We start from the raw sequence: 12,846 nt of genomic DNA on the forward strand, positions 1-12,846 counted from the left end.
ATTCTGTGAGGGCCTTTGTTCCGAACCCGCTACGGTGTTTGAGGTGTCAAGGATTCTGACGTGTTGCAACCAGTGTGTAGAAGGGAGATCCCCACGCTGTGAGAAATGTGCAGGGCGGCATAGTCAGAGGGAGTGTACAGTTGGGATAGTGAACGCACTGTGTGTCAACTGTGGGGGTGGCGATGCAGCTGGGGATCCGAAGTGCCGTGCGAGAGAGAGATACCGGTTGAGATTGACAGAGTTCGAATGGGGCAAAAAAAAGTCTGTTCTTAACAGCTACTAGTTTTGGGAACAAAAAACTGTATTGAGATCAAATGTTTCGATGTGAAAGTTTGCATGATGTCGTTACAAAATCGATCTTCTCCCACTGCCGGCCAATGGGCATCCTCTCATCACCATATTTGGTAGTGAGTGGAAACGCCAACCGGATGCTTCACACTTATATATCCGGTGAAATATCTTGCTCATTGTTCTATCTGTGACGTCGTTCTGGGAAAGGACGTAGTTCGGAGTTACGCTAGCTAGTTGTTGTTGTTGCTAGTTTCGTCGGTAATCAACATTTGGAAGTCCCGTTCCAAAGTAAGATCAAGCTTTAAAACACTCTATAACGATTATATATACATAACACAATACATATTATTTGTCGAAATGTGTCGACAAAAAGCTAGTCTTAAGGACATTAGAGACGGTCTAGCCATGTTATCTAGCTAACGTTAGCTATAGTAGGTTGAAGTTGCCTAGGTTTTCATCTTCAACCTAGGTTAGCTAGCTAGCTATCGTTGTTAGCAAGCACGTTTGTTTAGCTAGCTATCTTCAAGACGTTGTGTTGTGACTGATCACATTATTCGTCATCAAGACAATGTCAAATATGTGATTTGTGAATCGTTCATTTCAACCAGGCAGCCTGATCACTAGATAGTAAGTGGGCAGGGACGGCGCCAGAACGAATCAGTTGGACAGGCATTTGATTAACTATTGTGGCTGTCGGTGCCGTTTAAGATGAGGGAGGACCATTGGCGATTTTAGCATGTGAAAGAGATTTGCGTCAGTTCAAATCTGGTATCAGGACAAAATGTGATTCAGAGTCACCGAATATATTTTAAGTATTTTAATTAAACCCAAGCCATAAATGGTAAATGCAATTTTCGTATATACGGGTTCACTGTATCACCACGCAGGGTAAAGCAGGGAACTGACTGAAATAGTACAGACATCTTCTTTTATACTGTGTCAGTGGTAGTTCCAACTTCAGAGTTGGCCTGTCACAGTAGAGGCTTAGCGTGGTTTAAACTTGCTAGCCTATCGGTGGTGCCCAGACACAGCACTCAGGATTCAAATGTCCGGAATGGTGTTTGTGAAGATTGAGCTGATTTGTTGGTTTCTACACATTCCTCAGTTCCTGTTTTCTTGTTATTCAGCATTTTCCCTACACATTCCTCAGGTCCTGTTTTCTTGTTATTCAGCATTTTTCCATCTTGTCTCAACCTTGTGGTTTGCACAGTCGACACCCTAGATTAACAACAGCTTTTCTGCAGTCACGCTATGTTTTGTGATTAACATGTCCTACTTCTAAAGGCATATATTTATGTTAAAAGAGAACAAAACCATCCTTCACACATGTACATCTTGGTGAAAAAAACTACAAATGTGGCATGCCAGCAAAGCCACTACACAACACTAAACAATACATTCATTGCATTATAACGGTGACGAACGGTGACCACAAACTGTTTAACCTACATAAAGCTGTCCCAACAGCAGTCTCAACACCTTACCACTGCTACTCTTGGCTATCAGCGGAGCCTTGTCTGGCAGCGAATCAGTTCATTCAGCCTCATTTACTGCCTTTAAAAACAACAACAGCTGATATGGCTGACTTGCTTTAACAAATGTGGTTTCCACTGACAATTGAGATGTACAAACTACGGCATAAGGGGACGACAAGCAGATAAGAGGCAATCCGTAATTTAAATTAAGATAATGAGTGAGCTAGGAAGGACGTAACATTAGTCACTAACTATTTGTTTAGCACTATTGAAATGTACAGCGACAGAATTCAGAACATGGGCCGTTCTTACAGTGCTCTCCCTGTACACCAAGTCAGAACCGTAGGATAAATAAAGGGGGCATATAAGCAGACAATGAAAGCTTTTACAATATTCGATGATTACATTTCTCTAAAACAGGTTATAGGCTACAGTAGAACAGTCAGAACAGTAGGGGAAATTAAGAGGCGTAAATAGACTATTATTAGCATGAGGCACATGGGCTACTAACATCTTACTACACAACATACACTTAGTAGTACTTTCTTAGCTACAGTATATCATATCTCCCTGGCATATTACATCCTTTAAGAAGCAGCATACAATACATTTTGGACTAGCAGCATACAATACATTTTGGACTAGCAGCATCCAATACATTTTGGACTCCCATTGTTGTGCTCGGCTCAGTTGAACAGGAAGGTGGCGCGGCGGTCCTCCGAGTTAAGTTGTTTTGAGTGCAGCACTAATCATGCTTCATTGACAGCATGGCCAATGTTGAATGTTTATCAATTTAAACTTGGAAAATATCCCCTTAATCCCAGATTTGAGACCACACAGCCACTGTCACTGATTCCTTCCAAACCACTCTTTGAATTTGCGATTTCCAACTTGTTGTGTAATGTTTATGTCCGACGAGCACCGATATGTTTTATCTATAATTTCTCTTCATATGACAAGGATTAAAAAGGATTTGCAGGTAGATTGTTGACTTGATTCATGATGATGACTGCTAGCTAAGATTGTGAAAGTATGATGTTGACATGATCAGTCCAGTCAAAGCTACCGTAGATATAATGTGATTTGACGTCATTTTATCTGTGGCCAATGACCTTGAGCCTTCTTGGATGGGCACGTATATGACAGCAGCCGAAGGGCTAGAATTTAAGGTCTGCTCTTACACTTGGCAGTGACGTAAAGTCCTCATGAGTGACAGAACACTAAGCCAATCACAGCACAAAGCTCTGTTTTTTCCTGCTGGCTTGCACCACTACACCACAGAAAGGACTAGGCTGAAACACCTGCATTTTGGAGCTGCCTTACTCAAGAAAGCAAAAAAGGGCTGTGTTTGTATGCAGCTTTATTAACTCGATGATATATATTATTTTTTTACATTGTTTGCAAACTGATATGTGACCTGTATTAATGTCAAAATCACATGCAAATCAGAGCCGTGCGTCCTCCGAAACACAACCAAACCGCACTACTTCTTGACACAATGCCCACTTAACACGGAAGCCAGCCGCACCAATGTGTCAGAGGAAACACCATACACCTGGCCACCGTATCAGTGTGCACTGCGCCCGGCACGTCACAGGAGTTGCTGGTGCGCGATGGGACAAGGACATCCCTGCCGGCCAAATCCTCCCCTAACCCGGACGACTCTGGGCCAATTGTGCACCGGCCCATGGGTCTCCCGGTCACAAACCCTCCCCTAACCCAGAATCTCTAGTGGCACAGCTAGCAGTGTGATGCGGTGCCTTAGACCACTGCGCCACTCGGGTGGTCTAATATTGCCCATATCGTGAACCCGTACATGGCAGTGATCTCATGAGTGCAGAAATTGATGGAAATGCAGGAACATTTTTGGGGTTGAAGTTGAGTTGTTTCGTACTGTTCAATCAGATCACTTAGAATGGATGTCTTGCCACCGTAGGGTCACAGGTCACAGGTCAGGGGGGGGGGGGGGGGGGGGGGGGGTTAATTTAAGGCCCTGATGGCAATGATCTGTTTATTTTTAATAATTTTACGGGAGATTAATATAATAATTTTACATAAGAAATGTTAGTTTGTAAATTTTGAACATTTGAAAGTTAATAAAAATGTATTATTTAAGAGGTTATTTTTCACATTTGATCAAATATCTGTAAGTAAAGTCATAAATCTTCATATTAGATATTATTATTTTATTTTATATCCACTTTTCTTACAAAAGTTAGGGCAGTATATGTTAGATGTTTAAACTGATATTTTGGTGGCCATAATAGGTACACTTAACCTACTAGTGGCAGACATGTTTACCATCCGTTTTTACTCTGTTCAATTTGAATTGAAATCACTCGAAGTTCACTGTAATATACTGTAAACCAGTGTTTTTACAATGTTGTAGCTGGCGTAATGTAGGCATGTTATGCTTTACAATGTTGTAGCTGGCGTAATGGGGGCATGTTATGCTTTACAATGTTAATGACAGTGGATTACCTATCTGCAAGTGGTACACGTGTCACAACACATCTTTAAGATGTCATAATGGGCATCGTATGGTATGTAATGGGTATGGTATGCAATGGGCATCGTATGGTATGCAATGGGCATCGTATGGTATGCAATGGGCATCGTATGGTATGTAATGGGCATCGTATGTAATGGGCATCGTATGGTATGTAATGGGCATCGTATGGTATGTAATGGGCATCGTATGGTATGTAATGGGCATCGTATGGTATGTAATGGGCATCGTATGGTATGTAATGGTCGTATGTAATGGGCATCGTATGGTATGTAATGGTCGTATGTAATGGTCATCGTATGGTATGTAATGGGCATCGTATGGTATGTAATGGTCGTATGTAATGGTCATCGTATGGTATGTAATGGGCATCGTATGGTATGTAATGGTCATCACACTGGATTGTTGATCTACTAAAAAATTATATCAAGCTCACTTTCTGTGTGTTGGTGATGTCATGACTGTAAACACATCTTTAACAATGTAACATTTGATAAACCGCACCACCTACTGCAGCCTTGATAAACCGCACCACCTACTGCAGCCTTGATAAACCGCACCACCTACTGCAGCCTTGATAAACCGCACCACCTACTGCAGCCTTGATAAACCGCACCACCTACTGCAGCCTTGATAAACCGCACCACCTACTGCAGCCTTGATAAACCGCACCACCTACTGCAGCCTTGATAAACCGCACCACCTACTGCAGCCTTGATAAACCGCACCACCTACTGCAGCCTTGATAAACCGCACCACCTACTGCAGCCTCGATAAACCGCTCCACCTACTGCAGCCTCGATAAACCGCACCACCTACTGCAGCCTCGATAAACCGCACCACCTACTGCAGCCTCGATAAACCGCACCACCTACTGCAGCCTCGATAAACCGCACCACCTACTGCAGCCTTGATAAACCGCACCACCTACTGCAGCCTCGATAAACCGCTCCACCTACTGCAGCCTTGATAAGGCGCCAAAATGAAATCAACCATTTGGTATCATTTTGATTCTGGAAGACTGAATAAGTGTGGTTCAAGTTGTTTTCTTGGAGACGATTTGAAGCCGTCGTCTCTCTGAGCATGACAGCATCCAACTCAGTTTCCCTCCCAGGAAACACACGATACTGTATAGTGTTGTGTATTTGCAAATTCATGAGGAAACTGAAGAGCGGATGGCTTTACTGAGTTTTGCGAGTGTTGGATCACTTGACCGCAGTGTTTGTTAGCTAGCTAGCTCACCTTAGCTAGCTAACTTCAATTGTAGTAATAATTTACTTCATCATTCAGCCAGCGTGATATCAAATGTCATTTTGGTTCGGCTTTGCTTTTAACTAGCAGACTTCTTGCTTGTAATTGTATCTAGCGATCCAGCTAGATATCATCCCACCCTATTGAGAAAGGTGACGGTAAAATGTATCAGTAGGCTAACGTTAACACAATTAGCTCAAATGGCTAACGTTAGCGATCGTTGCCACAGCGATGTTGGCTCGCTAGCTACATGTTCTGATCAGAATCCCAGTAGATGGAATATGTTTTATACATGGTGTATCTATCACTTTATTAGCAAAGCTGTTCTAGTGAAACTCATCCTGTTTGTGAAACTCACTTTTTTTGTGCCTCTTTTGGATCCATCTGTAGACTTCCATGTCTGAACCCAAGTCCACAGAGTCCCCGGGTTCTTACTGTGGTGTTCCAGCCCAGAGAAGCTCACAGCAGGGTCCAGAGGTGGTCTCAGTCAAGCTGGAGGACTGCAGTCAAACACTGGAACTCAATGTGATTGTCAAAGAGGAGACAGAAGTCCTAGAGGAAGAGATGGCAGTCAAAGAGGAGGTGGAGGAGAGAGCTGTCATTGAGGAAGTGCAGGAGAGAGCTGTCAAAGAGGAGGAAGCAGAGGAGAGAGCTGTCAAAGAGGAGGAGGGGGTGGTGGAGGAGAGAGCTGTCAAAGAGGAGGAAGCAGAGGAGAGAGCTGTCAAAGAGGCGGAGGAGCAGAGAGCTGTCAAAGAGGAGGAGGGGGTGGTGGAGGAGAGAGCTGTCAAAGAGGAGGAGGCGGAGGAGGAGAGAGCTGTCAAAGAGGAGGAGGGGGTGGTGGAGGAGAGAGCTGTCAAAGAGGAGGTGGAGGAGAGAGCTGTCAAAGAGGAGGAGGAGGAGGAGGAGAGAGCTGTCAAAGAGGAGGAGGAGAACAGGGACGTGTCTGCTCCAGATCTAGACGAAGAGGAGGAAGATGTAGATAGTATCACTGACCCAGGTAAGTTCAGGTGTGAGTACGGAGAGAGGTTGGTGACTTGGTGGCCTCAGGGGATTCTACAATTATTATTGCTATTATTGACAGCTCACTTCCCACAACTATTGTTGAAGTTAGCCCAGCTTTTAAACAGAGATGATATACTATTGTTGAAGTTAGCCCAACTTTTAAACAGAGATGATATACTATTGTTGAAGTTAGTCCAGCTTTTAAACAGAGATGATATACTATTGTTGAAGTTAGTCCAGCTGATAGACAGAGATGATATACTATTGTTGAAGTTAGCCCAGCTTTTAAACAGAGATGATATACTATTGTTAAAGTTTGTCCAGCTTTTAAACAGAGATGATATACTATTGTTGAAGTTTGTCCAGCTGATAGACAGAGATTATATACTCTGTGTAGCAGTATTCCACTAACCCACAGTTTACCAACCTGTGTCTCTGACTGTTTGGCAACTCTTTCCCCAAGTCGGATTGTATATCTGTGGATGGTAGATGTTTCTGATTTAGAAAGTCGTTGTTTTCATCGCCCGAGCGGTGCCCAGTAAATAATAACATCTGCTATTAATCAACTGTTAATTAATGAAACAATGAATAAAGAGCTGTAGGCTTGGGATAGTGCCATCGCCTGCTGTTGTGCCCCTAACTCCCCACAGCAATTGGTCCACGTGCCCTATAGTACGGCAGCCCTCGGCGCCAACCTGTGTGTGTGTGTGTTGGTTTTAAACAGGAAGTCACTATTCCATTGGACCTTGTGTTCTAATTGGACAAATAAAGTGGTCTGAATCATTCTTAAACAAGAAACCCTCCAATGTTCTCTTCCTGATTCTAACCCTTTATCTGTCCTTATTCCCACAGGAGAGAGCTCCAACCCAGGTTCAGACAGTGAGCCCAGTTCCACAGCATCAGGAAACCATAAGCAACACAGACAGAGGAACTCAAGACAGAAACATCACCACTGCATGGACTGCTTCACTAGTTTCTATGAGCCAGAGGAGTTGAGGAGGCACACTTGTAGGCCCCACCCCTGTTCAGATTGTAGAGGCAGTTTTATTTGTCCAACTCACCTCATACCACACAAAAAGACCCTCAAAAGAAAGAAAATGTACCCGTGTGGTCAATGTGGGAAGAGATTTCAGACACCAAGCAGCTTGAAGACGCACCAACTTACTCACACAGGAAAGAAGTCGTACCACTGCTCCCAGTGTAGGAAGACTTTCAGTTGTTCGTTCAATTTGAAGAGGCATCAGAGAATACATACAGGAGAGAAGCCTTTCCACTGCTTCCAATGTGGGAAGAGCTTCCGTATGGAAGGACAGCTAAACGAACACAAGAGAATACATACAGGAGAGAAGCCGTACCACTGCTTTCAGTGTGGGAAGAGCTTTGGTCGGGCAGGAGCTCTAAAGGCACACCAGCTAATTCACACAGGAGAGAAGCCATACCACTGCTCTCAGTGTGGGAAGACCTTCAGTCAGGCAGGACACCTGAAGACACACCATAGAACTCACTCGGGAGAGAAGCCGTACCACTGCTCTGTTTGTGGGATGAGTTTTCCTCTTTTACAGACCTTAAACAGACACCAGCTTACTCACACAAGAAAGATGCCTTATCACTGCTCCCAGTGTGACAAGAGCTTCAGTCAAACAGGAAGCCTGAGGGCACACCAGTTAACTCACACAGTAGAGAAGCCTTACCACTGCCTTCAATGTGGAAAGAGTTTCAGTCATTCATCAAATGTGACGGCCCACCAGTTAACTCACACAGGAGAGAAGAATTACCACTGCCCTCAATGTGGGAAGAGCTTTAGTCTGGCAAGATACCTGAAAAAACATTGTCGAACTCACACAGGAGAGAAGCCTTACCACTGCCCTCAATGTGGGAAGAGTTTCCGTCAGTCATCACATCTGAGGGCACACCAGTTAACTCACACAGGAGCGAAGCCCTGTACCACCTCTCTCAGTGTGGGAAGGTCTTCAGGCAGACAGCATACTTAAAGAAACACCAGCTAAACGTGGACACGTTTTTAGCCCGATCTACAGGATCCCGATCTACAGGCTCCCGATCAGATCCCGGCCCATTTTTTCCAAGTCGGAGTAAATCCAGAGTAAAACCTAGCCCGGCAGCCCCGTAAAGTGTTAATACGTACCTGATTCCCGGTTGATGGCTCTCGCTTTCTCCACTCTACAGGCTGTGGTGGCTGCCGCGATAGGTTTCTCCACTCTACAGGCTGTGGGGGCTGCCGCGATAGGTTTCTCCACTCTACAGGCCGTGGGGGCTGCCGCGATAGGTTTCTCCACTCTACAGGCTGTGGGGGCTGCCGCGGTAGGTTTCTCCACTCTACAGGCTCTTACGACGTCACAATAATTCAACATGTTGAATGTATTGGGCCTCAAATCAGCCGTCATCGCTGAGTGTGAGCAGTGCTCAGAGCACCTACGAGGCATGTCCCACCGTCAGCCCAAAAAAAGGAAACAAGGCAGGATGTACTCTGTTCCTATTCTAACTCGGTAGCTAGCTAATGTTACCCATATCTCATGCTCTTCAAGGACTTTGTGACTGTGTTATCTAGTGGGAAGTCGTTATGTTGTGTTCTAACTGGTCTCCAGTAGTTGGGCTCTCGCATGCCGACCATAACTGTGCTTTGGCTAGGCTAATAGCTAACGTTATTTGGCTAAATAGCTAACGTTATTTGGCTAAATAGCTAACGTTATTTGGCTAAATAGCTAACGTTATTTGGCTAAATAGCTAACGTTATTTGGCTAAATAGCTAACGTTATTTGGCTAAATAGCTAACGTTATTTGGCTAAATAGCTAACGTTAGCTGACTAAATAGCTAACGTTATTTGGCTAAATAGCTAACGTTATTTGGCTAAATAGCTAACGTTAGCTGACTAAATAGCTAACGTTATTTGGCTAAATAGCTAACGTTAGCTGGCTGACTCGCTTACTGGCTAGGATAACTGCATATAGCTAACATTTTCTGATAATTGGTTAGATGGAAGGGCTGTGCGGTGTACCGTATTTTACTATATACCGATATTGATGCACGGACCGGTTTGGGTTTTTACTTTACCTTCTATATCGGCCGTCATTGTAAGTAAGAATTTGTTGTGAACGGACTTGCCTAGTTAAATAAAGTTTTTTATTTTTATTTATATATATATATTTTTTATTACATATACCGGTATTTGAACGTTTGGTTTGTTAAATGTGATACGCCGTGTGTAACGTCCATTTTGTCATCTCTCTCTGCTCTCTCTCTATGCCGCATTCCACACAGACCTAGCCCCGCCCCCTGTCGCTCAAGGAGCTCATATGTTGTTTCCAGACACGTGCGTTCAGTCTGCATGGTCAGTGCAGCACACGCAACAATATCAATACACTAGCCTTCTAGAATGTACCCTTCCTTTTGTTTCTTACATCTGCAAACAGCCAGTTTGTCTTTTCTTAGCGAGTTGTTCTATATCGTGTTAGTCGCTAGCTAGATAATAGATGTACTGAGTCAGAGCAACGGTAGCTAGTTAATACAGCCTGATACCAGTGATGGTGGAGGCCTAAATCAGCATGTTGTTTGTGAAGTAGTATCTTCTAAACCAATAAGATCAGGAGAAGCATGAATATGTTAGCTACATGAAGTAGCTCCTCCCTGCATTTCCATTTGTTGTCATGCCAACCAACACTCTATTCAAAATGCCCACTTATTTATATTCTGACTATAGAATTAAAATAAACATTCTATTTCCATGATTCCAACAGTTCACCCAAGTGTTTTCATCTAAATTAGAAGTCAAATCACAATTGCAACATTTGGTTAAATAAAATATTTTTTGGGGGGGGGGGGGCAATATCTTGCAGCCCTGCGTGGCAGTGTGGAAATGACCTCAAATTAGTGGATCAGGAAATGAAGAAATATGATGGAAATGCAGGAAATTATATTTTGTTAAAGTTTAATTGTATAAAACAATAAGAATGGAGAAAGAATTTGTATTATTCAAAAACCTAAAATCCCGTCCCACCGTTATATTAAATATTTGGTCCGTATCGCCCAGCCCTATTAGATGGAGTTATGTATGATCAGAACTTTGGTCTACTTTAATGTAGCTGTAAGCTGGGTCTTGATAGCAACTGGCTGACTCATTCAGTGCTAATGTAACGTTAGCAGGCTGGTAGGGCTAACGCTAGCAGGCTGGTAGGGCTAACGCTAGCAGGCTGGTAGGGCTAACGCTAGCAGGCTGGTAGGGCTAACGCTAGCAGGCTGGTAGGGCTGACGCTGGTAGGGCTGACGCTGGCAGGCTGGTAGGGCTGACGCTGGCAGGCTGGTAGGGCTGACGCTAGCAGGCTGGTAGGGCTGATGCTGGTAGGGCTGACGCTAGCAGGCTGGTAGGGCTGACGCTAGCAGGCTGGTAGGGCTGACGCTGGTAGGGCTGACGCTGGTAGGGCTGACGCTAGCAGGCTGGTAGGGCTGATGCTGGTAGGGCTGACGCTAGCAGGCTGGTAGGGCTGACGCTGGTAGGGCTGACACTGGTAGGGCTGACGCTGGTAGGGCTGATGCTAGCAGGCTGATAGGGGCTAACGCTAGCAGGCTGGTAGGGGGCTAACGCTGGCAGGCTGGTGGGGCTAACGCTAGCAGGCTGGTAGGGGCTAACGCTAGCAGGCTGGTAGGGCTAACGCTGGCAGGTGTAGAGGAGTGTTGAATGAACATGTCCACGCCAGGCGTCAATCACAAAGAGAAAACACAAGGAGCTCTGCACTGAACAGAGAACAAAGAGGGGGAGGGGTCGCTCCCGGCAGTGGGGGAGGGGCCGCTCCCAGCAGTGGGGGAGGGGCCGGCCGCTCCCAGCATTCTCCCAACAAGGGTCGTCCTTCTCCTCTTTTGCTCATCTCACACCTCTAGTCTACATCAAAGCTCCTCCCATCACAAAGCTCCTCCCATCAGCTCAAAGGCGGCAAGTTTAACCCAGTGGTACACAGACGGCCTGCCGGAGACATGAACACAGCAGAGTTCTGACGAAGAGTGACGATGACTACAACACAGCCAGGGAACTTCTCCATTGGAGAACCATACACTGCACGCAAAAGTGCCTCAATCTCATATTTCCTCAAGCAAACCGCGTAAACAGACTGAAAATGACATGTTTAAAAGTGTTTGTGTGTAATAAGATTCCATTTTAGAATGTGTGTGATTTATGTTTTTCTGACAGTGAACAGGTATTACCCTCAGGTGTCCACGGAAACGTGTACTGTTTGGTATCTGTGCGATCATAGTCTTCACACAGGTGGTGGCAGATGTTATGAGAGTACAAAGTACCCTCCATTTACGTGGACAGTTGATTAACTCGTGCCATGCCATGAGTCAAAGATCAAGGCAGGCGATGAATGCTATTCCCTCACCTGAGCCAATCACAGCTCTCCTGACGGAAGGCTTCACCTCATCCTGTCCATGACTATAAACTGACTGTGTGAATACCACTCATTTGGTTCCCACGGTGACCAGGACTATAAACTGACTGTGTGAATACCACTCATTGTGTTCCCAAGGTGACCAGGACTATAAACTGACTGTGTGAATACCACTCATTGTGTTCCCACTGTGACCAGGACTATATACTGAATGTGGGAATACCACTCATTGTGTTCCCACGGTGACCAGGACTATATACTAAATGTGGGAATACCACTCATTGTGTTCCCACGGTAACCAGGACTATAAACTGACTGTGAATACCACTCATTGTGTTCCCACGGTGACCAGGACTATATACTGAATGTGGGAATACCACTCATTGTGTTCCCACGGTGACCAGGACTATAAACTGAATGTGTGAATACCACTCATTGTGTTCCCAAGGTGACCAGGACTATAAACTGAATGTGTGAATACCACTAATTGTGTTCCCACGGTGACCAGGACTATACACTGACTGTGTGAATACCGCTCATTGTGTTCGCACGGTGACCAGGACTATAAACTGACTGTGTGAATACCACTCGTTGTGTTCCCACGGTGACCAGGACTATAAACTGAATGTGTGAATACCGCTCATTGTGTTCGCACGGTGACCAGGACTATAAACTGAATGTGTGAATACCACTCATTGTGTTCCCACGGTGACCAGGACTATAAACTGAATGTGTGAATACCACTAATTGTGTTCGCACGGTGACCAGGACTATAAACTGAATGTGTGAATACCACTCATTGTGTTCCCACGGTGACCAGGACTATAAACTGACTGTGTGAATACCACTCATTGTGTTCCCACGGTGACCAGGACTATATACTGAATGTGTGAATACCGCTCATTGTGTTCGCACGGTGAC

At 44.8% G+C, this 12,846-nt stretch overlaps 1 protein-coding gene across 1 annotated transcript; it reads left to right on the forward strand.

The window, feature by feature from the left end:
* Positions 1–486: 486 nt before the first annotated feature.
* LOC139568377 (zinc finger protein ZFP2-like) lies at positions 487–9,678 on the forward strand. Its single transcript, XM_071390158.1, has 3 exons — positions 487–579; positions 5,917–6,523; positions 7,381–9,678. The coding sequence occupies exons 2-3, from the start codon at positions 5,923–5,925 to the stop codon at positions 8,517–8,519; spliced, it is 1,740 nt and encodes a 579-aa protein (XP_071246259.1). The 5' UTR covers positions 487–579; positions 5,917–5,922; the 3' UTR covers positions 8,520–9,678.
* Positions 9,679–12,846: the final 3,168 nt, after the last annotated feature.

Source organism: Salvelinus alpinus, chromosome 2 (assembly GCF_045679555.1).
Source record: "Salvelinus alpinus chromosome 2, SLU_Salpinus.1, whole genome shotgun sequence".
NCBI lineage: Eukaryota > Metazoa > Chordata > Actinopteri > Salmoniformes > Salmonidae > Salvelinus > Salvelinus alpinus.

Bases quoted from the DNA above. Each gene is read 5' to 3' on its own strand.
- LOC139568377 (XM_071390158.1), top strand. From the start codon at position 5,923: ATGTCTGAACCCAAGTCCACAGAGTCCCCGGGTTCTTACTGTGGTGTT. The intron at 6,524-7,380 runs GTAAGTTCAGGT...TTATTCCCACAG, and splicing joins AGATAGTATCACTGACCCAG to GAGAGAGCTCCAACCCAGGT.